Source organism: Phascolarctos cinereus, unplaced genomic scaffold (assembly GCF_003287225.1).
Source record: "Phascolarctos cinereus isolate Bilbo 61053 unplaced genomic scaffold, phaCin_HiC Scaffold_1;HRSCAF=81, whole genome shotgun sequence".
Taxonomy (NCBI): Eukaryota; Metazoa; Chordata; class Mammalia; order Diprotodontia; family Phascolarctidae; genus Phascolarctos; species Phascolarctos cinereus.
In genome coordinates this window covers 92,763,499-92,787,766 of record NW_027555514.1, presented here as the reverse complement: position 1 = coordinate 92,787,766, position 24,268 = coordinate 92,763,499, and the positions used below count along the sequence as shown (strand labels likewise).

The 24,268-nt window shown below is 40.7% G+C and overlaps 1 protein-coding gene across 3 annotated transcripts; it reads left to right on the top strand.

Annotated features, from left to right (window-relative positions):
- Positions 1 to 10,794: 10,794 nt before the first annotated feature.
- Positions 10,795 to 23,343, top strand: LOC110201932 (uncharacterized). 3 transcript variants are annotated; one of them, XM_020977822.2, is made up of 5 exons: positions 10,795 to 11,538; positions 16,489 to 16,651; positions 20,099 to 20,231; positions 20,793 to 20,903; positions 21,538 to 23,343. In XM_020977822.2, the coding sequence occupies exons 2-5, from the start codon at positions 16,634 to 16,636 to the stop codon at positions 22,689 to 22,691; spliced, it is 1,416 nt and encodes a 471-aa protein (XP_020833481.1). In that variant the 5' UTR covers positions 10,795 to 11,538; positions 16,489 to 16,633; the 3' UTR covers positions 22,692 to 23,343. The 3 variants fall into 3 exon arrangements, with proteins under 3 accessions (XP_020833481.1, XP_078009057.1, XP_020833479.1); XM_078152931.1 differs by lacking the exon at positions 10,795 to 11,538 and having other exon boundaries at positions 15,986 to 16,651; XM_020977820.2 differs by lacking the exons at positions 10,795 to 11,538; positions 16,489 to 16,651 and adding an exon at positions 16,689 to 17,491.
- The last annotated feature ends 925 nt before the right edge of the window (positions 23,344 to 24,268 follow it).

Sequence of the window (24,268 nt, the reverse complement as noted above, 5' to 3'; positions counted from 1 at the left end):
TGGGCTGGAAGCACCTCCCCAACAACTTTTGGCCCAGAAGGGAGAGGAAGAGGAGAGGGACATTTGATAGTTTATCCTGGGTAGGCAGAGAGGGAGAAATCTTAAAAGTCACCGTTGGCATGGCCAGGATCCACCTCCACTCTTATCCAGAATACTGGGTCTCCCCTGCAAAGGAGCAAGTTTGTGTTTGGTCCATGGCAGAGGGAGAGACAGCTGGGACCAGCTGCCTCAGTGGTACTGGGAGTGAAGAGAGTAGGAGTAACGAGTACAGTAAAGAGTAAAGGAGGGAAGAAAAAAAATAAAAAAATTTACATAACTTTATTAAATATTTAAAAGGGATAGCAAATTGTACATAATAGATCTGCAGTTTCATGTGCATTCATCTTTTTAAAAATGATACTATGTTATAGAAATGCTTGTTTAGTTCATCAGTCAAAAATAAAATAATTTTTTTTTTTAAAGAGTAAAGAAGTACACAGGAGAGAGGGCTCCAGGGAAACAATTGGGGAGAAGCAGAAGAGTCAATGTCAGTTCTTTTATTTCCCTGAATATGATTAATTGTTGGCATGATGGTGGCTCTGAGTAATTTTGGTGTTGTCTGTGTCACTTTTTTCTTTTTGTTTCTACCTTCAGAACTTCTTTCTTATATGCCCCCTTCTCTCTCCTGACACTACCACTTCGCTGGTTCAGGCCCTCATCTCTTCACACCTGTCGGACTCTTGTCATAGCCTGCTGCTTGGTCTCCTTGCCACAAATCTCTCCGCACTCCAGTACTTTCACCAATCAACTGTCAAAATGATATTAAGCTCCGACAACTCTCTATCACCTCCAGGATCAAATATAAAATCCTCTGTTTGGCATTCAAGGTCTTTCATAACCTTCCCCTTCCCCACAACTCTCCAGCCTTCTTACACTGCCCTCCATATAGTGTTACGTGTGTTGTTTAGGATCTTTGTAAATGTATTATCTTATCTGTGTGTAATTTGTCTCTCTGTGTGTTTATGCATAGGCTATGGTAATAATCAGGAGATGTCAGGGGAAACCTGGTATTATTTGTTCACAAGCCATAGACTGTTCTTCAATCCAGTGATACTTGCCTCCTTGCTCTTCTATCTCTGGACTCTAGGCCTTTTCTCTTTCTTTCTTTCTTTCTTTCTTTCTTTCTTTCTTTCTTTCTTTCTTTCTTTCTTTCTTTCTTTCTTTCTTTCTCTCTCTCTCTCTCTCTCTCTCTCTCTCTCTGGCAATTGGGGTTAAGTGACTTGCCCAGAGTCACACAGCTAGTGAGTATTATGTGTCTGAGGCTGGATTTGAATTCAGGTCCTCCTGACTCCAGGGCCAGTGCTCCATCCATTGTGCCACCTAGCTGCCCTGTTTCATTCAATTCTTTTTTTTTTTTTTTGGAGAGGCGATTAAGGTTAAGTGACTTGCCCAGGGTCTCACAGCTAGTGAGTATTATGTATCTGAGGCTGGATTTGAATTCAGTTCTCCTGACTCCAGGGCCAGTGTTCTATCCACTGCGCCACCTAGCTTCATCTACTTCATCCAATTCTTAACTAAAATTCTGTATTCTATAGGAGGCCTTTCCTAATCTCCCTTAATTCTAGTGCCTTCTTCTGCTGCTGTTCTCCATTTTCTCCTGTATACATCTTGTTTGTAGGTTGTTGTTTGCTTGTTGTCAGTCCCACTAGACTGAGAGTCCTTTGAGAGCAGCACGTGTCTTCTGCTTTTCTTTGTATCCCAGTGCGTAGTAGAGTGCCTGACATATTAGATAAATGTGTATCAGCTGACTGACTGTAGATACTTGTATGTTTATAGTATAACCATAACAGCAAGTTTGTGATTCTGTGTTTTTGTCATTCTTCAGCCCTGAAGGGCAGGGCCTGTGTTAGGTGTGTTCTTTGTTACACCATGGTTTCCAGAGAGGGCTGATATAACTATAATACCTAGGATCATGTTATTCCTCCTACAAATCTGAGCAGATAAAGGTAGCCTCAGTTCCTTTGCCTGAATTTCTCTGAGAATGGATGGCCATAGGAGGAACAAGGCAAAATTTGTCTTTGGTGTCCCTTGCCACAGGAGTCTTTCCCCACTCCAGTCCATCCTTCACTCAACTGTCAGCCATCTGCCTGAACTCCCTCACCTCCCACTTAATAAACTCCAATGTCTCCCTATCATCTCTAGGATCAAATAAAAAATCCTCTGCTTAACCTCACCTTCACCCCATTCTCTGCCAACTTTCCAGTCTTCTTGCACTGCCCTCCATGTACTCTGTGATCCAGTTCCTCAAACAAGACACTGTCTCTTAACTCCAGGTGTTTTCATTGGCTTTCCCCCATGCCTGGAATGTGCTCCCTCCTCCCTTGGCCTCCTGACTTCCTGGCTTCCTTCAGGTCCCAGCTAAAATCCCACCTCTACAGGCAGCTTTTCCCAACCACTCTTAATTCTAGTGCCTTTCTTCTGTTATTATTTCCAATTTATCCCATACGTAGTTTGTTGTCTCCTCCATTAGACCTTGAGCTCCTTGAGCACGGACTCTCTTTTGCTTTTCTTTGTATCCCCAGCGCTTAGCACGGTGTCTGGTACATAAGAGTTGCTTAATAAATGTTTATTTACCGATTAGCTGATGTAGTAATTGGCAGATCTGGGATTTTAAGACAAGTGCTTTGTCCAGCATTCTCTGTACTACTTCAAGCTGCCTCAAATTCTTAACAGGCTGAGCTTGAATGCTTTCTGCTGTTACAAGAATTTTGCTGGGTGGGTGAGACAATGAACGCTCTGATGAAACCAATAGATAAGCCTCTGAGTTCTGAGGCCTGTCATAGGCTGAAATAGTAGTCCCTAGAGTTGTTGCTGGATCTTGTTTCAGTTGCAAATGTCACAAGAGCCTACATAGTTCTTGACATTTTGCCAGAGTGAAGGCCAACAGAAAAGTGCGGTGGCTAGAAATGTTCACTTCTACTATTGTGAAGGCCAGCATTAAGTCTGGTTAGACAAAGATCAACAAAAGCTATTTTTAACTAACTGAAGGCAGCCTGGGCCACTGGAGTTCACAGGGACTAAACTTTTATTTTTTTTAAGTACATAGTAGGAGACTCCATAATATGCAAGAACTCTTGTACAAAATGTCAGCAAAAGTTCCCAAGACCTAGGCAGCATTGAGCCTTCTCTCTTTCTTCCTTCCTTTCCAGGTATTTATTGGTCATTCCAAATAATCAGTCTTAGAATCTTAGGGTTGGATAGGAGCTCAGAGGTCATCCAGTCTGAATTCCCTCCTAAAGCAGAAATCTCTTCTGTAGCATCCCTGAGAGCTGGTCTGTAACTGCTGCTACTTGGTGGAGATTCATTTGTAACTATCCCTTACTCACTAAGGTGGTGAGGGTGAAGGGGAAGAAAATACTACTGAGGAACTTGATATCCTCTTGGTTGAAGGTGATTTTCACATAAAGGTGCTAAGTCTGCTGAGGCAAGTTGTATGTACACTACTGGGTCTGTAGGGGGGGAACTTCCAAGGGAGTTCAAGGGGGGAACCTTATAATGTAGGATGTGAGGACAAAGCAATATATAAAAACACACAGTTCAATGTCAGTACCTGGTGAGAGTGTAATAGTCTAAAAAGACTGGCCAATAAGGCCATATTGAGTATGGAAAGTGATTTTTGGTTTATCTTTTGCCAGAACCTTTACCTGTTGTATAACCTCCTGGATTATAGTTGTGTGATAGTTACATTCTCTGTAATCGCTCAGAAAGTTTGGAAATAAGGGGAGTGATGATGGATTCTTTTGCATCAACTGACTCAGGATATGAACATCATACATAATCTTAATTGTCTATGTCTTTTTTTTTCTCTCCACAAAGAAGATGCTGCTATAGAGCTGAAGGGTCAGCTAACCCTCCTGGAAGAATTTCTCAAATCATACCACTCTAGACCTAAAACACACTCTTGTCAATCCTTATCATAAGATCTTGGATTCAGAGATAACTCCTAGAGATAACCAGTAGGTTCCCCACAAGTGTTTAAAAAAAATAGCTTACATTTTACAAAATATTTTCTTCCTACTGGCTGTGCTTCTGGCTTTCCAGACTTTTAACACCATATATCTGCTTCAGTCTCATCCTAGAATCTCCTTCAGCTCCTGGGGCCTTTTTACCTTGATAAATCATCTTTCATGCCAGGCCCCTTCTTTCAAAGGTGAGTTCTGCCTAGGGCCTCCATTTTGGAGAAGAATCTAGGCCAGCAAAACTTTATTCCCCTCTCAGCTGTGCTTCTGACTTTCCAGACTTCAACACCATGTCCTCATTGGGTACCTATACCCAAATCAGGTGGACGTAAGGTAGGGGAGAGGCAGCTTTGTCTCTTTTTAGGGAAAACTAACCCCTGCTGGAGGAGGGAAGTAGGAGGGGCCTGAGACTACCCCATGTTGGGAGATATGAGAACTATGGTAGATATCAGGACTATGATGCCTTGCCTTCCTCATAACTACCCTGTGAAGAAGGTAGTATTACCATTTACCTTATATAAATAAGGAAACAGAGGCTCAGAGATGTCAAGCAACTTGCCCATAGACACACAGCTAAACGTATTAGTGTTAGAATTTCAAACCCAGGTCTTCTGACTCAGTCTCATGTTCTTTCCAACATACAATGGATCGCCCTGCCTCTATCCCCAGTCTATACAAACTTTCCCAGTAAGACTGCACTTCTGAAAGTAACAATGACTACGGATCCAGGGGGTTCCTTACCAAAACACTACTATATATTATGGGTAAAGGGCTGGTCTTTAATAATGGAGGCATTTAATAGCCAGTCTCATATGGAACCTATATAGTTAAATAGATGTATGGCTATGGTAGAAAGAGTTTTCTTTGATATAGTCCTTTTGAAATCTTGGGGGAAGGGGGGCATAGTCAAGATGGTGGAAAACACAGTGACTCACCTGAGTTCTCCCCCAAACCCCTCGACCTTTAAATAATGCCATAAAACAATTCCTGGAGTGGCAGAACCCATAAAAAGATGAGGTGAAATAATTTTCCAGCCAAAGAAAAGTTACGAGGGCAGCAGGAAAGGTCAGTTGTACCCTGGTAAAAATGGAGCACAGTCCAGCTACAGCAAACCAGACACACAGAAAAACCACTTTAGAAAATAACACCTTAAAAAACAGCATAGGCCAAATGTTAAAAGAGGTTCAAAAAGCCGATGAAGAGGAGAATGCCTTGAAAAGCAGAATTGGCCAAATGAAAAAAGAGGCACAAAAATTCACTGAAGGAAAAAAAAACTTGAAAAGTAGAATTGGTCAAATTGAAAAGGAGGTACAAAAGCTCACTGAAGAAATAATTCCTTAAAAATTAGAATTGAGCAAATGGAAGCTAATGACTATAAGAAATTAAGAAACAATAAAATAAAACCAAAAGAATGAAAAAATAGAAGACAATGTGAAATATCTTATTGGAAAAACAACTGACCTGGAAAATAGATCCAGGAGAGATAATTTGAAGATTACCAGACTACCTGAAAGCCATGATCAAAAAAGGAACCTAGACATCATCTTACAAAAAATGATCAGGGAAAACTCCCCTCTATTCTAGAACCAGAGGGTAAAACAGAAATCTAAAGAAACTACCAATCAAACCCTGAAAGAGATCCCAAAATTAAAACTCCTAGGAATATTATAGCCAAATTCCAGAGCTTCTAGGTCAAGGACAGAATATTGTAAGCAGCCAGAAATAAACAAAATATTGTGTAGCTATAGTCAGGATAACACAAGATTTAGCAACTTCTGCATTAAAGAACCTGAGGGTTTGGAACATGATATTCTGGAGGGCAAAAGAGCTAGGATTACAACCAGCAAAACTGAGTATAATCCTTCAGGGGAAAAAATGGATTTTCAATGAAATAGAGGACTTTTGAACATTCTTGAAAAGACCAGAATGGAATAGAAAATTTGACTCACAAATACAAAATTCAAGAGAAGCATAAAAAGGTAAACAGGAAAGGGAAATTATGAGAGATTCAATAAGGTTAAACTGTTTACATTCCTACATGGGAAGATGAACTTGTAACTCATAAAAACTTTCTCATTATTAGGGCAGTTAGAAGGAGAATATATAGACAGAGGGCACAGGTATAAGTTGAATATGAAGGGATGATATCTAAAAAAATAAAATTAAAGGGTGAGAAAGAGGAATTCACTGGGAGAAGGGAGAGGGAGGGGTAAAATGGGGCAAATTATCTCACATAAAATAAGCAAAAACTTTCACAGTAGAGGGGAAGATAGGGGAGGGGGGAGTACCTTACTATCATTGGAATTGGCTCAAAGAGAAAATAACATACACACTCAATTGGGTACAGAAAGCTATCTTACCCTACAGGAAAGTAGGAGGGGAAGGGGATAAGAGAAGGAGAGGCAGTGATAGAAGGGAGGGCAGATTGGGGGAGGCAATAGTCAGAAGCAAAAAATTTTTGAGGAAGGACAGGGTGAAAGGAGAGAGAGAGAATAAACAGGGAGGGGGAACAGAATGGAGGGAAATACATTTAGCAATCATAACTGTGAAAAATTTTGAAACAAGTTTCTCCAATAAAGGTCTCACTTCTCAAATATATACAGAACTGAGTCAAATTTATTAAAAGAGCCATTCTCTAAATGATAAATGATCAAAAGATATGAACAGTTTTCAGATGAAGTAATCAAAGCTATCTATAGTCATATGTAAAAAAATGCTCTAAATCACTATTGATTGGAGAAATGCAAATTAAAACAATTCTGAGGCACTACCTCATACCTATTAGATTGGTTAATAGGAGAGAAAAGAAAAATGACAAACATTGGAGGGGATGAGGGAAAAATGAGATATTAATTCACTGTTGGAGTTGTGAACTGATTCAACTATTCTGTAGAGCAATTTGGAACTATGCCCAAAGGGCTATAAAACCATGTGTACCTTTGACGTAGCAATACCACTACTAGGTCTGTATCCAAAAAGAGATTAAAAAAAAACAAACAAAAAGGAAAAGGACCTATATGCACAAAAATATAGTAGCTCATTTCTGGTGGTAAAGAATTGGAAACTGAGAAAATGTCCATCAATTGTGTAATGGTTGAACAAATTGTGCTATGTGATTGTGATGGAATACTATTGTGCTGTAAGAAATGATGAGCAGGGGACAGCTAGGTACGCGGTGGATAAAGCCCTGGCCCCAGAGTCAGGAGGACCTGAGTTCAGATTTAACCTCAGACACATAAGTCACTTAACCCCAGCTGCCTCACATAAAACAAAACAAAACAAAAATGATGAGCAGGATGCTCTCAGAAAAGCCTGGAAACACTTACATGAACTGATACAAAGTGATATGTACAAAGTACATATGTTATGTTACAGCAATATTGTAAGATGATCAGCTGTGAATGGCTTGGGTATTCTCAGCAATACAATGATCCAAGACAACTCTGAAGGACTTTTTCATCATAATGAAAAATGCTATCCATCCCCAGAGAAAGAACTGATGGTGTCTGAATACACATTGAAGCATACTTAAAAAAAAATTTATTTTTAGTTTTCAATATTCACTTCCATAAGCTTTTGAGTTTTAAATTTTCTCCCCCTCCCCTCCCTCCTCCTCCCCAAGATGGCGTGCAATCTGATATAGGCTCTACATATACATTGCTATTAAATATATTTTCACAGTATTCATTTAAAGAAGGTGCCTAGAACAGCCATCTCTTCATTTCCCACCTGGCTTCACTCCTTTCGATTTCTATCATGCCCTTAGGAATCTCATCATCCTGCAAGATCACATTAACTCTGAAACTCACACCTCCTCAGCACTTTCCCCTGGGGTCCCTCCCTCCCTCTAATTGGAGAGGGAAGGGTGGGATGGTAGAGCACTCCTCCCAAATCCTCCATTTAAACAGAGTACCAAGGGAAGCTATCTCAGGCAACTTAATCACCTGGTTTATCCTTTGTTAATGTTAAGTCAAAAAGACAAATTATTTATAAAGTGTTTAGCACAGTGCCTGGCACATGGAAGACTATATAAATGCTAGCGAAATAATAACAATAATTATGGTCCAAAAGAAGGAATAGATTTTTTGCACAAAGACTTGTGCTTTGGTAATCCCCAAAATGATTGTCTCTAAATTGTAAACATTTGACAATCTATAATGACCTCTCATTCCATTGATAGTTAAAATAGGATCTCCCAGACAGAGGCTAGAGGTGGGGAGAAGAAACAGGTCCCAGAAAGGTGACATACATGAAAATTCAATAGGAGGAGCTGGAAGACATTTATGAAGAATTAAGAGCTGGTAGGATGTGAAAAAGAACACTGAAAAGCTAATCTAAGAAGAGCAACGGATACAGACCAATGGACCCTCTATTTTGGGGGGGATATGTAATGAATGCAATAATAAAATTTACAATAAAATTATCTCATTTAATGATCAATGTCTTTTCTCCTACTGTTTCAGTTTAAACTTTTTTTAAGTACATATTTTTTTCCCAGTCAAAACTGATCACAGAATAAACAACAAAAACACAAGTCTCATAAACAAGTACAACATTAAAAAGTTGCTTGGAATGATTGTGCATGAAACCAAGCCTTTGTTATTTAAACTAAATGAAGACCATAAATATTAGCTTTAATAATACAGCACAACCTTATCTGTTGAATTTGCCAGCAGTTTTGTTACTGTTTGATATTATCATTAGTGTGTACCTTTTAGGTTTTTTTTTTATCACTTTGCGATTTGTATTTCTTTGGATTCTTCCATATTTATCATTCCTTATATAATCCAGGGTTCAGGCAACACACACACACACACCCCTATTATAACTAGTTTAATCTTTAATGGCTTCAGCTAATAGCTCATATTAATTTTAAATCCCTCCTGAGTAACACATTTGCATTTTTAACAGGGATCTTCAATGTATCTGAAATCAAAGGAATTATACCAAATAGTACAATTTCAGTCATGGTGGTGAAATATTAGGGGAGATTTTTTCGGGAGGTGGGATCGTAGGGTTGACTTTTTAAGATTCTCTGAAATCACAATATGCAGAATGTGGCTAGGAAGTCAGCCCTAGTATGGAAAGCGATAGCATTAATGAACTGAAAAAATGAGTACAACAAAAAAATATTCAGAAGAGGATGAATAGGGAAGAAGAAAGGTACTGGGGAAATTAGTCTCAGAGCAGCAGTGCCATCTGCAGGGAAGGGAAAGCAATTAAAACTCAAAGCTGTTATCTATTACTTAGACCATCGATAAGTACTTTGAGACATCTAGTCCAGTTGCCTGCCTTCAAGGAGATCCACACTTCACCATACAATCCATAAGGATTTCTAGAAAAGATTCCCCAGCCTTCTATTATAATCCATTCCTTGAATGTATAGGTGTAGAGGGAAGAAAGGTATAAGTTTATATTATTCCTGCCTCACAGGATTTTGAGAAAAGGTGAATTATGATGTTCTGCACAGCACCTGTTCTAAAGATTAAATATTATCTCTAACTACAAACTATCCATCCAGCACGTGTTAATTTAGAAAATGAGTTGCAATATACATCATTGGGAGTATAACAGGATTATGGATTTAGAGCTAGAAGAAACAAAAGTTTGCAAGTTCAACTCTTTCATCTTATAAAAAAAGAGGTTAAATGTCCAGAGAACATCCACATTGATGAGATCGTAAATCGATCCAGGTATTGAGGTAATACACTACAAAATCACTGATGTAGACAGGGAAGAAGAGTATTTGTCATTATCACCTTATAGGCACCCATTTAAGAAAACTCTTCTCACAAGCACTCTGTGACATTTTGTGGCTGGGCTTGGTTGTACTCCTTGACAGAAAGCTCAGAATGTAAGGCTCTATCCCAAACATCCCAATTTCTCCTTTCTAATGTATTATGAATGTGTCTTTCATGTATTTATTGATATTTGTTTAGATATGTATTTTTAGCCTGTGCCTATATATCACTGTAAAGAGATCCACGTCACTTAACCTATTCGACTCCATTTCCTTAACTGCAAAATGGGGATAATAACACCTACCTCCCAGGGTGGTTGTGAAGATCAAAGGAGATCATTATAAAGCACCTGGCACACAGTAGGTGCTATATAAATTCTAGCTATTATTATTATGTACTGACCACAAGTGTGAGTTGGGTCACTATTTGACAAACAACTCTACCAAGCTGCCTGCCCTCTTTCTACTCTTCAGGAAATAAAGTCGTGGGTACTTCAAAATTCAGAGATTCACGTGTGAGATTCTCTTTCTTCCCAGGCACCAGGTATTAGCTAACCTCTCCATTCCCCCCTCTGTTAAAAGGAGATAACAATTAGCCTGAAGAGCTGCTCAAGCAGAGCCAGCATTTGAGCGCTGCAAATTACCCAAGACCATGCGGCAGGTCAGTAGTTGGTTGGCCTGCAAGCCTATCGTTCTCCCGACTCCCAGTTCGCGGCTCTTCACTGTCCAGGGAGGCCTCTTCCAAGGAGGCGATGCCTGGGAGCGGGAGCTGAGAGATCAGAGAGGCCAGGCGCCCAAGGTCAGCCAGCGGGAGCCACGTCTTTGGCCTCCATCCAGGTCCAGCTACAAGCGCTGGCCAAACGGGGGATACTAACACTGCCCCCCTCGGGGGGAGGGCAGGCTGGGGAGGCAAGGAGGACATCTTCTTTATTGGGGCCCCAAGAACAAAACACTAGGCCTTCCCCCTCCCCCAACCCCTCCGCCCCACATCACCCCCGCCCCAGGCCAGAAACCTCTCACAAAGACTCGACCGTTGTTGCCTAAGTAACCGGCCCCTAGCAACCGCTCCTTCCGGTTGAGCACTTACGTTTCCACTTCAGAGGAAGTGACGTCACAGAGCGCCTATCCTGTGAGTCATCTTCTACTCCGACGAGCACACCCCTTTCTCTCCCTCCCAACTTCCCCCTCCTTTTTACGTTGTAGAGGAGTCTTAGTTGTTGGTATGATCACAGGCTCGGACTCGCTGTGCTCCGACCACTTCTACACGAAGTCACATCTCCCAGGGTGCACCGCTCTGCCTCACTTGGCTTCCCGTGGTTGCAGAAAGGGCTCCGATGTCCCAGCGTGCTTCACTGCTTTAGCCCGTGGCTCGCGAGGTGGAAGCTGGGCAGCCTTCAATCTCCCAGCAAACAGCGCGCGCCGCATTAACGGGCGGCCCTAGATGTACGTGGGCAGCTGTGATTGCCAGTGACCCTTAGTCCTCCACCCTTCCTGCAGACAGGCCTGCTCCACAAGTCTTCAAAATAGCCGAGTTGTTTGGCACGTGCCGCTCAGTGCTGTGCAAATTTAATATGGGTCATGGATTGAAAAGACCTTTAGCGACTACCTCGTCCAATTCTCTCGTTTTCCTAATGAAGAAACGAAGATGTGGAGGAGTTAGAGGTTTCCCAAGTCACACAGCTGCCAAATAATAGAATTAGGACTACAACCTAGGTCCTCTTAGAGTCCGTACTAGATCTTCACGAGTCTAAGAGGTCATCTAGCTCAACCTTTCACCTAAGCAGGAATCCCCTCTGCAAGGTGGGGCAGGGTTCGAATTTTCCCTAATCTTGAGTGCTTGATTTTAGTTCCTTAACCTCACTATTAGGGACTAATGGACTCCCATTTTCTCATAATGCCATCCTTTCATGTGGTAGTTGCTTAATGTTTGTTGAATTAAACCTAGACTTTAGGCAAGTCATTGAACATCTCTGGGCTTCATTTCTCAATTCCTGCCCTGCCAACCTCAGGGTTGTTGTGAGGAGCCCGTGAGATAATAGATGGGGATGTAATAGATTTTAAAAGTATAAAGTACTGTGCTTTATAAGGGTCATTATTATATAATCCTGCTGCTGCCGATTTTCTCTGAACCTAGTCACAAAACAGCCCTGTGGTGGCCTGGACCTGAATACCCCAGTTTGGCTAGTGACAAGATCCTAGTTTTCTTGTTTGGTGAAACCAAGGCCATGGATGTCCCAGAGGCCCCTTAGGGCAGGGACATGGCCCAGAGGAGGAGAAAGAGAAAGCCTGGAGGGTGACTAGAGGATCCAAAGTAGCAGTTTTCTCTGCTTGCCCACAATTCCTAGAAGATTCAGTTCAAAGCCACCTCCCAACGCTGTGATCTGAACATCTACTGGGCAAAACCTCCTTATGGTGAATTAGAAGACAGTTCCTTCCCTTTTCCTCTAAGGCAGTTCTCCAAATTAAGTGCCTGACCCTTTGAAAAAGAAGTATAATGTGACTGGAGGGTCCAAGTAAATGTGGCAACCTGTTAACATTTTCTGTCAGTTTGTTGTCCTTCATCCAACTAGGAATGATTGGGTTTATTTGGGTTTCATGCAAATTCATGTCTTCCAGACTTACTTCACAATTTGCTATTTTTCTCTAAGGTTATAGTGGTGCCATCCTACTCTGTAATGTTTTACAATTGAGTTTTTACTCTAAACCAGTGTTGCTTTTGCATCTTTTTTTACTTGGCAAAAAGAACAAATGTTTGCTGGCTGCATCAGTCTCTCTGTTCTTTTGGCCTGTTTCTCTTGGAGACTGACTTATATCAGGTACATTTAGGTAAGAACTAATTATAATAAAAATCAGTCACCTTTTCATTTATCCATTTCCCATTTTTTTCAGCATCAATAGATGTTTAAATAGGGAAGGATGGAGCTTTTGTAATTGCCTAATGTCTTCTCATCTCATTTTTATCCTTTCTTCTCATTTGATGCTATTTTGACCTTTGCTCTAAATAGCTGATGATGTGACTGCACATTAATAGCTGATTTTAAATTGATTCCTTCAGTAATTACAGGCTTCCTGACTGTTATGACATAGTTAATCTTTTTTCTTTCTTTCTTTCTTTTTTTTGGATATGTCATTTGGTGCTCACCATGTCCAGTACCTTTCAGATTTCTTTGTAAAAAATGTATTCGTGATATCCAGGCTTGAGGCTTTTTGATAGCAAGGACTATTTCATTCTTGTCTGTTTCCCTAGCATCTATCATAACACCTTTCTTTCACGTGGTAGTTGCTTAATAAGTGTTTGTTAAATTCAACCCAGACTTTGGACAAGTCATTGAACACTTCTGGTCTTCTTTTGTTTCTAAATTCTGAAGCACATTTTCAAACACATTTTTTTTGCAATCCCTTCCTTGTGCATACCTTTGCATTCAAGTCACCATATATTCAGATATGTGTGTATGTGTGTGTATGTATATATATATACATACATATATATATGTGTGTGTGTATAATATATATACATATATACATATATATGTATATATATATACATATATATATATATATACACACATAACATTTCCCAATCTCTTCATCTTTTGGAACACAAACAGTTGGGGCACAAAAAGTAATGATCTTCTTGGTGGTATTTTTGTTTATGCTTACTAATAGCACTGCAAAGTGAAATGACCAAGTTTACCATGAAATAGTTTTTTTTCGTTGCTTTTGGGCACATAATAAAACCAACTCTACCACCTCCTTTATTTGTTTCTCCAAAGATCTATCTTTCCATTTAGTTACAACTTCCTTATGCCTTCTGGTAGAATTTCTTTCTTTAGAAAAAAAGTTTTTAAGTGACATTTTCTGTTTTTTACATATCATTGAACCCTATGTGTCCCTGCTCCTTCCCCTGCCAGAGAACCAAAAATAGTATTTTTGGAGGGTGAATGAAAAAAAGTCCACACAACTTATAGATTCATTGAAAAAGCCTAAAAACATGTTCAGTTTTATGATTTTGTTATATTTACTTTAATTTTTGTGTGTGTTGTTCTATTTACTTTGTTGTAGTTACTGTGTACATTGTTTTCTTGGCTCTGCTTACTTCATTATACGTTATTTTGTGTAGATCTTTCCATGATTCTCTGTATTCATCACACACATAATTTCTTATCACACAGTACTATTTCATTACATTCATACCAAAATTTGTTTAGCCATTCTCCAGTTGATGGGCAGCTACTTTGTTTCTGATTCTTAGCTATTACAAAAAGTGCTACTATAAATATTTTGGAGTATATGGGGACTTTTTCTTATCTACACCTTTCTTAGGGAATAACCCTAATAATAGAGTCTCTGATTCAGAGGGTATGAATATTTTAATCACCTTATTTGTGTAATTTCAAATTGCTTTCCAAAATTGGTTACACCATTTTACAGCTCCACTAACAATATATCAGTGTACCTGTCTTTCTACAGCCCCTCCAACATTGATCACTGCCATTTTTCCGGTAATTTTTGCCACTTTTCAGGGTGTGAGATAAAGCCTCAGAGTTGTTTGGATTTGTATTTTTCTTCTTATTAGTGATTTGGAGCATTTTTTCATGTGGTTGTGAATACCCAGCAATTCTTTTGAGAACTATTCATATCCTTTGACCATTTATCTATTGGGGAATGGTTATTTTCTTTATGTATACTTATTAATTATGTGTATCTTGTATAGCAAACCCTTATCAAGAGAAATTTGATAAAGATTTTTTCCATTTTATCACTTCCCTTTTTATCCCAGATGCATTAATATTGGCTGTGCAGAAGCTTTTCAGTTTCAAGTCATCAAAATTATCTGTTCTATCTTTTGTAATTGCCTCCATCTCTTGTTGGCTAAGATTACATTTCCTACTCATAGCTGTGAGAAATATATGATGTTTGTCTTCTATTTTTTAATTGTATAGTCATTAATATTAATGTCATGTATCTATTTAAAATATATTGTGGAATGTGGTGTAATATGTTGGTCTAAGCCCAATTTTTGCCAGATTACTTTCCAGTTTTCCTGGTAGTTTTTTATCAAACAGGGAGTTTTTCTATAGATAACTTATGTATTCCACTTTATCGAACACTTGGTTATTGAGTTCCATTGTTTCTAAATCTCCCTTGTCTAATCTGTTCCATTGATCTCTATTCTTTTTTTGTTTTTTGTGTTTTATCTTTTAATTAATTTATTTTTAGTTTTCAACAATCACTTCCATAAACTTTTGAGTTTTAAATTTTCTCCCCCTCTCTCCCCGCCTCCCTCTGCAAGACGGCATACAATCTGATATAGACTGTACATATACTGTCCTATTAACATATTTTCATATTAATCATGTTGTAAAGAAGAATTAGAACCAATAGGAGGAACCACAAGAAAGAAGAAACAAAACAAGCAGAAGAAAAAAAAAGAGCAAATAGTATGCTTTGATCTGCATTCAAACTCCATAGTTCTTTCTCTGGATGTGGATAGCATTTTCCACCATGAGACTTTTAGAGATGCTGTAGTTCTTTGCATTGCTGAGAAAAGCGAAATCTCTCAAAGTTAGTCATCATACAATGTGGCTGTTACTGTGTACAATGTTTTCCTGGTTCTGCTGATCTCTCTACCAATGCCAGATGGTTCTGATGACTGCTGCTTTAAAATATAGTTTGAGGTCTGGAAGTGCTATTCTCCCTTCATCCTTACTTCTTTTCATAATTTCCCTTAATATTCTAGATCTTTTCTTTTTCCAAATGAATTTTGTCATTTTCTCTAGTTCTGCAAAATATCCCCTTGGTAACTTGATTGATAAAGCATTAATTAATTTTGGTTATATTGTCATTTTTCTTATTTTGTCACAGCTTAGTCATGAGCACTGAATATTCCTCTGGTTGTTTAAGTTGTTCTTCATTTTTTCTTTTTTTCTTTTTTTTTTGGCAAGGCAATTGAGGTTAAGTGACTTGCCCAGAGTCATACAACTAGTGAGTGTTATGTGTCTGAAGTCACATTTGAACTCAGGTCCTCCTGATTTCAGGGCTGGTACACTATCCACTGCGCCACCTAGCTGCCCCTATTCTTTATTTCTTTAAGGAGCACTTTATAATTGAACCTATACAAGTCTTTTGAGTACTTTGGGAGACTGATACCAGATATGTTGTGCATTTGTAGTTATTGGAATGGTACTTCTTTTTCTATTATTGTTTCTTATGTTTTTTTTATTATTACATAGAAATGCTGTTGATTTTTGAGGATTTATTTTGTAGCCTGCAACTTTGCTGGAGCTATTAATTGTCTCAATTAGCATCTTTGCTGATTCCCTGGGGTTTTCCAACTAAACCATCATGTCATCAGCAAACAGGGTCTTTTATCTCCTCTTTACCTATCTTTTATTCCTTTAATTCCTTTGTCATCTTATTATTATTACTAGCATTTCCAGAACTATTTCAAATAATACTGAGAAGAGTGGGCATCCTTTCGTCATTGAAACAAACATTGAAAGTGGTGTGTATCCTCATTGCATATGATATTTGCTCTTTTATTTATTTATCAAGCTGGGTGGTATAGGGGATAGAGTACTGACTCTGGAGTCAGAAAGGCCTGAATTAAAATCTGGCTTCAGATGCTTACTTGCTAGCTGTGTGACCCTGAACAAGTCATTTAACTTCCTTTTTGAACATGAAAAACTGAAGGTGAGACTCTGGACTAAAGTGTTCTCACTAGGTAAGGACATCTGCTTTTCTTCTAAGTTTCCAGAGAAGGTAGTTTTACTTTACCTCTCACTAAGCCAAAGGAAGAAGCTTCTTCAGAGGGAATGCAACAGAAGGAGGGAACTGGAAGTAGGCTGAATGGCTTAGGACTGCGGCACAGAGAGGAGCAATTGAGAGGACTTCTATGGACTCTTTCTGTGGGGTAAGTGCTGACATCAGGGCAGCTTTGAAGTGCTAAAAAAATCACGGGGTCATAGAACATTAGAACTGAGACTCAATTTAAGAGAGGGATGCATCTTGCTAGCGACACATAGGGAATTTCTGACTAACCTCTCTGTGCAATGCCAGTGCGTAGATCCCGTAACTTTATCGTCCATCTCTATTTCCAGAAACCCTGAGTGGTTTTCTTCTATTCTGTCCACTTGCATTCCCTCCAGCAAATCTCTGCTGGTTTGGAGCTCTGCTTTTCAAGTTACCCAGAGCAACCCCAAGCTCCTCAAGACCAGGCACTAAGCTATGTGATTCAGTGACATGACAGCGTAGGAAACAGAACCTCTTAATTAATATAATCAGATATTTATTGAGCATTTATCATGTGCAAAGTGCCCAGAGGAAAGGAGGAAGGAAACAGTGGACCCATTCTTTGGCCCAAAGGCTATTTATAGTGTAAGAAGGGCTCTTCAATTTCCCCCTCTCCTTTTGTTCCTTCCCCGTCCCTTTCCCTTCTGCTCTCCAGCCCTAGCCCCTCTTGCTTGCTCCCTCCCCTTTCCAACCCTAGTAAAATGGAAAAGTAGATATAGGCATGCGCAATAGTCCCAGGAACTGTATCCCGCCCCTCCTTATCCCACTTTCAGCTTCCTTTTTCCCTTTATCCCTACTCTATCAGAGCCTAGGAAGGAAGGAGGGAAAGGTAGTTCTTGGATTTCTTCTAGGCAGGGTTCTTAAAAGGAGCCATTATCGCACAAGTGTAGTTCCACCTGTCTAGAGGCAACAGAAGGAGGCAGCTCCTGCCTGGGCCATGGCCAAGGTCAAAGCAGCTCAGGTAGGCCCCTTGAATTACACTGGGGCACTGAGGGGTGGAGAGTGTAAAAGAGAAAGTGGTGGGCTCTGTGTGCTTGTGTCTGGGTGACCAACCGACCCACCCACCAAGTAGATGTGGCTCTGGGTGAGATGCGGCCCAAAGGCCTGGCTCTTGAATGAATGTATCTAGGTGATTTTTCAGTCATGCACGAAAGTGACCCGAACCCTCCCCAGGGACAGAAAATTGGAGGGATTTCCCCGTTCCCTCTGCTTTGGAGACCCCACAACTATTACTCCCTGCCGCTGTAAAGCAGCTATGTAGGTGGTGGTTCATAGATTTGGAAAGTAGGTAGTAGAAGAAATGGTGATTTAGCTAACTAGTACTTTTTAAAAAAAGGCAATATGAACCTCTATTCTTTCAGATTCCTATGCCCATGCCCATATTCCACTGTCACCAAAAACAAAGGAGTGGTACTCTTCCTTTCATACTCATATTCATGTTCTTGTTGCCCTTTGTGATGTATTTTTCCCATAAAGGCTGACTTTGAGGTTTGTATTAGCTGATTTCATCTCTATGAATATATTTCCAGAATGGGGAAATGGAGGATCATGTGACTTAACCTGTACCTCATTTCCCTGTGGGTCTCTGAGGACAACCCTATATATTTATTTTTGTCTCTGTGTTGAGGCAGAAAAAGGATTGTATGTTTACAACTCTGTAGATGTGTTCAACTGTGACGGTGCCTATGACTTTGTAATAATATGTGGGTATGTATCTCCATGATTGTGTGTTTGTGTATTGGCTATATGTCCAAAGTGGGTGTGTGTGTCCCTGTGAATTAGCCTGGGTCACTCCTAAACTCTGAAGGACAAGGCCAGGGTTGACATATTCTGCACAGGCACATTCACAGTTTTGGGGATCCAATTCTATTCAACAAATATTCAGCTCCTACTATGTTAAAAGCACTATGATACTGAAGATAAAAAGATAAAATAAGACAGTCTCTGTCTTCAAAGAACTTATGATCTAATATATAATATAATATACATATACAGATGTGTATATAAAAAACTATAATGCAGGGGTATGATGTGTTAAGTGAAAAAAGTGGAGGTCAAAACAGTTTTGAGAGATTTGAGGAGGGAGAGAGGTTTGCAGCTTGTGAGGCAAGGGCTAGAGGTTGAGTTGGGTCTCGAAGTGAGGTAGAGATAAGGCAGGGGAGGCAGGAGCCCTTCCTAGGTGAAGGGGATATTGTGAGCAAAGATGTGGAGGTAGGAGAAGGCAAGATAAAAAGGCAGGGAGGGTGGTGGCTGAATATACAGTTTGGTTGGAGAGCAGTGCAAATATGTGAAGGGGAATAGTATGAAAGAGAGATGGCGGTAGGCTCTTGAATGCCAGCATTAGGATTTTATATTTGATGCAGGAGACAAAGGAGGAGCCATGGAAGGTTTTTGGGTAGAGTAACATGAGCAAAGGAAGCTCACTTGGGAGGCAGTATGAAGGATGAGTTAGGGAATGGAGAGGTTGGAGGCAGGAGTACCTATTATGTCAGGCAGTAATTAAAATTACTATAGTATCTAGGATTTATAGAGCACTCTAAGGTTTGCAAAGCATTTTACAAGTGTTATCTTATATGATCCTCACAACCGTGAGAATTAGGTATAATTATTATTTATCCCCATTTTATAGTTGAGGAAACTGAGGTAGAGAGAGGTTAAATGATTTGCTCAGGGTCACACTGCTAGTAGGTATCTGAGGCCAGATTTGAATCCATTTCCTCCTGACTCCAGGCCCAGTGCTCTCTGCACTGTTCCACCTAAGACAGTACTAAACCAGAACTTGTTGGGGACTCAGGTTGTGAGTAAGGGCTCCTCCCAAGGTTTTGGGGCTGAATTAGAAGCCCTCTTTCTGGACAGGGCTGACAATCAGCCTGCCCCAAATTAGTGATCAGTGATGTTCTATTTCTTGAGCGGCAGCTGGTGCCACAATGGATAGAACTCTGGGCCTGGAGTCAGGGAAATTTGAGTTTAAATCTGGCTTCAGACACTTACCAGCGATGTGTCCCTGGGCAAGTCCCCTGTGCCTTAGTTTACTCATCTATAAAATGAGGATAATAATAATAATACCTACCTCCTAGGGTTGTTGTGAGGATAAAATAAAATAGTATTTGTAAAATCCTTTACCAACCTTGAAGAACTCCATAAATGCTAGCTGTTAAGACTCTGGACCAATTCTTCATGTTGCCATACTGTTGAAAATTATCTGTCCTAATTCTCATTGCCTAAGGCTGTCAGTCTTATATAATTGACAATTATATAAATAAATAAATTAATCCATGCTTGTGTGTTAGTGAGAAAGGTAGAAGGCTGCTTTCTCTTTCATTCATCCAAATCAGGACCTTCCTAGATAAACAGCACATTCAAACAGTGGTCTCTGGAGAACAAGTCCTTGTCAGGGTTCTCGGCCACAGACCGTAGCTTGGTGGGGAAAGAGGAGAAAGAAAAAGAGTCCTGATATGGGGAATGAGTCATAAGTATCCTAAACTAACTATGGATGAGAACTGTTAACTAGTTTTCAGGGGAACCCTGAAAAGACTGGAATAAGACCTTGTGCAACTGGTGGTTTCAGGTCTTCTTAACGTTTGAGGATGTGGCCATCACTTTCTCTCAGGAAGAGTGGGAGATGTTGGCTGCCTGGCAACAGCAGTTGTACTGGGATGTGATGAAAGAGAACTACGAAACCCTGAGTTCTTTGAGTGCTGGTGAGTTTTGATTTTTCATTCATTTACCTGTGGGGAAGATTCAGTTTCAGGAAAGGTGGAGAAAATTTCCTTCACTTCTTTCATCTAGTGTCTGAATTGGAGAATTGTGAGAAATAGATCTGATAGGCTAAGAGGGTCTTACTGAAGAGAATAATTTTGACTCATATCCATTTAGAAGGCAAGAAAATCTATGTAAGGTCCCCAAGAGTGTGAATTAAAGGAATAGATTTAGGTGGGGAAAGGCCAGTAGAGATCTTAAGGGTTGAAATGGTGACAACCAGATTAGGATAAACTCTTCAAAATCAAGGTTCCGCCCAAGGCAGGGGCATCAAGGCCAAAGGTTCCCCACCCCTGTACTAGAGGATGTCAAGGTAGATGTGTTGATGCACATGCACAGAGCTTTGGACACACCTCTTGCTCTCATAACCTGACATCAGTTATGGCTAGGTTGGGCAATGGTTACCTCAGCATAGCTAGCTAAGAGAGCAGGTGTTTGTGGGAAGTAAACCTTGGCAAAATGGAACCACATACTGAGAATTTTGTTGACTTCGTTTCCAACAGGCAGGTTGGGAGCCCTGCCAGAGCTATTCACTACATTGGGACAGGTCTTTGAAACCTGGGAAGATCAGCAGAACTTGTTGAGAAGAGATAATTTGGAAAGCTCATACTTAGGTGAGGATTTTCCTTCATGCTCTTTTAAGGTGACCAACTTTGGCCAGGAACTCTGTCAGCCAGCAAGTGTCATAGATTGAGCACTCACATTTATATAATTAGTTGTTATGGGGATTTAGACTGTTCCTGTTCTGTGGCACAGTAGATAAGTACTGGTGTTGGTTGGAGTTGGAAGATTTGGATCCAGTGGTGTGCTGGTAAACATTTAACAACTAGGTCTCTGGGGGGGAAATGTACCTATGACACATTTTTAAGTTTAATTTGCATTATTAAGATTTTCTCCATCACTTTGTTAAATCTAGACAATTAATAAAAGACAAAAAAATCAAGCCCTAATTTGTAGCATTTGCCAGTTTCAGAAGTGTCAATGCTCACAATGAACAATTTCAATAGTTGGCTCCAGTTCAAGGTAGCTCTAGCACGCCACTGCTTAGGTCCCACTCATGCCACTTCTGTGTGACTTTGGTCAAGAACATTAACTTCTTTAAGCCTCACTTTCCTATAAAATGAAGGGATCCGACTGGATGACCTCTAAGATCCCTTTCAGTCCTAATGCTTTGTCCTTGGAGCAATTCTTTTCCCACAATCCCTTGTTAGAAGCCCCTAGGGAATACTGACTTTTTTTCTCTTATAGGTGTTGGGGTCCGGAAGTGTCCTAGGAAAGAAAGTCCTAGGAAACAGCAATTGAATGGGGATTTCCCAGGGGAACAAGGGGAAACAGGTTCTCAGCCCTCCAGCCACAAAAAGTCTCAAGAAGCAAATCTCCTGCCCCCTGGACAGATGGATAGTTTGGTGAGTACTGAGCCTGGAGGCAACAGGAGAGATAATGGAGTCTTGCATACCCTTTCTCCAGGTGAGAGAGCTCTAATGGAGAAGATACAGAACCAGGAGTTAGCCTCTGAGAACGAGCTTTCCCTGAAACCTCACCATTGTCCTGAATGTGGAAAGCACTTCAAGAGGCGTCATGAGCTTAAGGTGCACAAGCGAGTACACACAAAGGAACGGCCTTTCCCCTGCTCAGAATGTGGGAAGTGCTTCCGGCAGAAGTCAGCCCTGATGACCCACCAGTGGGTGCATAGCAAGGAACGCCCCTTCCCCTGCCCTGAGTGTGGGCGCTGCTTTGCCCAGAAGCAGTACCTGAGGAAACACCAGTGGGTGCATAGAAATGAGCGCCCCTTTCCCTGCCCAGAGTGTGGGCGCTGCTTTACCCAGAAACAATACCTCAAGAAGCACCAGCATTTGCACAGTGGGGAGCGTCCCTTTGCCTGCTCAGAGTGTGGGCGCTGCTTCTCCCAAAAGCAGGACCTCAAGAAACACCAACACGTGCACAGTGGGGAGCGCCCCTTCCCCTGCCCTGAGTGTGGGCGCCAGTTTGCCCAAAAGCAGGATCTTAAAAGGCACCAACGTGTGCATAGTGGTGAGCGGCCATTTCCTTGTTCTGAATGTGGGCATCACTTTTCCCAAAAGCAAGACTTGAAGAAGCACCAGCGTGTGCACACTGGTGAGCACCCCTTCCTCTGCCCTCAGTGTGGGCATCACTTTGCCCAAAAACAGGGCTTGAAGAAGCACCTTCGTGTGCACCAGCGTGTACCAGGTAGTAAACGGCCCTTCCCATGCCCTGAGTGTGGGCGTCCCTTCACTCGGATGCATGACCTAAAGAAGCACCAAAGAAACATTCACAGCAGTGAACATTTTTTTGCTTGCCCTGGCTGGGATCAGCAGTTCAGCAATATGGCCAATAATTCCATCAGCTTGGAGCTGATCAAGCTTGGACCACTGGACTGGTGAGCACAGGTCTTCCTTTGATGCCCTTTCCAAGACTGCCTTCAAGGAGTACTCCATGCCATGGGATCCACCTGTTCCTCTTTACTGATCCATATTTATCTTTCATCTGGCCAAATCTCTAAGAGCTGATAATGAGACTGGTAAAGGAAACTGTCATGCTGGACCAAGTTCTGCAAAGGATGACCAGGACAGTAAGGGAATTGGTCACCTTACCATATAAGGGGATCAGTCGAATTAACATGGGTGTTTAGCCTGAAGAAGAGAAGATTTAAGGGGACCTAAGAGCTACTGTCAAGTATTTCAAGTGCTATTATGTAGAAGAGAGATTAGGCTTGCTTGGCTTGGCACCAGAGGACAAAGCTAGGAGCGACATTTGTAGGCGAAACAGATGGGGTTCAATGTAAAGCAAGAGCTTCCTATTAGAGCCTTCCCAAAGTGGATTAGGCTGTCTCAGGAGATAATAGTTAACCCCATTTGGGGAGGTCTTCAGGCAGAATCTTGATTCCTTTCACAGGATGCTATAGAGAGGATTCCTTTTTGGGTTGAACCAGGGGTTGTCTCATTTCACTTTCAAATTTGAGATTTTGTGATTCTGTTTATTATTCTAAGGTCTTATAGATGGATAATGGTTTAATTAAATAATATATTTGAATTTGAACAAGAGTCTTCCATACTTTAACTCAAGTGTTGGGAATCTGTCATAAAAGTTTGCAAATCTTCATTCATTCACACCCTGATAGGGGAAAGGGTGGAGCATGCCAGAGATCCCTGCTGCTACCAATTGGTTCCCAGCTCCTCTTAGTAGCCTGTTTGGCAGAGTTAGAGTTTGTTACATAAAAAAGGAAGCTTCTCTTGTTGAACTTCCTTTGTAGCTACAAAGCCATTGTTAGAACACAGGTTAGAAGTAATTAACAATCCCTTAGAAATAAAATCTGACATTGGGGGTAGTAGGTAATTCCCAGAAAAAAGGGGGTAAGGAGGCTCCAGGGGAAAAATATAACTACTCAACAATTTTTTATGTGACTGGCTGTAACTATACTCCTCAAAATCACTCGGTATGCAATGTTAGATTGAGTACAATAGATTGTTGACCTTGGCCTTGAGCTAAAAAGTGGGAGCCAAAAACCTAAAGATTTCTAGGTTTCAAGGCCTCTGGGGAAAACATTTTGGCATGTAACAATCATACAAGCTTATGGATCCACAAAAAAATACCAGCTGAGGCTCACCAGTTCCATCAAAGGACAAAGTCCACATTTTTTCCCTAAGGATTAAATTGACTAGTCTACCAGTGTTATGTCAACTCCTTCCTTGGAGGCTTCACAATAGAAGCTGAGGAAATTATACTCAGTAATACAGCTAATTCTCCATTAATCACATTTCATGATTTCATTGAACAAACCAGGGGAAGGGAAGGAAATAAGTTTTTATGTAATGCCTACTATGTCCCAGCATTTTACAAATATTATCTCATTTGGTCCTTACAATAATCCTGGCAGGTAGATGCTATTATCATCCCTATTTTACAGTTTAAGAAACTGAGGCAGACAGCAGTTAAGACTGGTCACAGAGCCAGTAGCTGA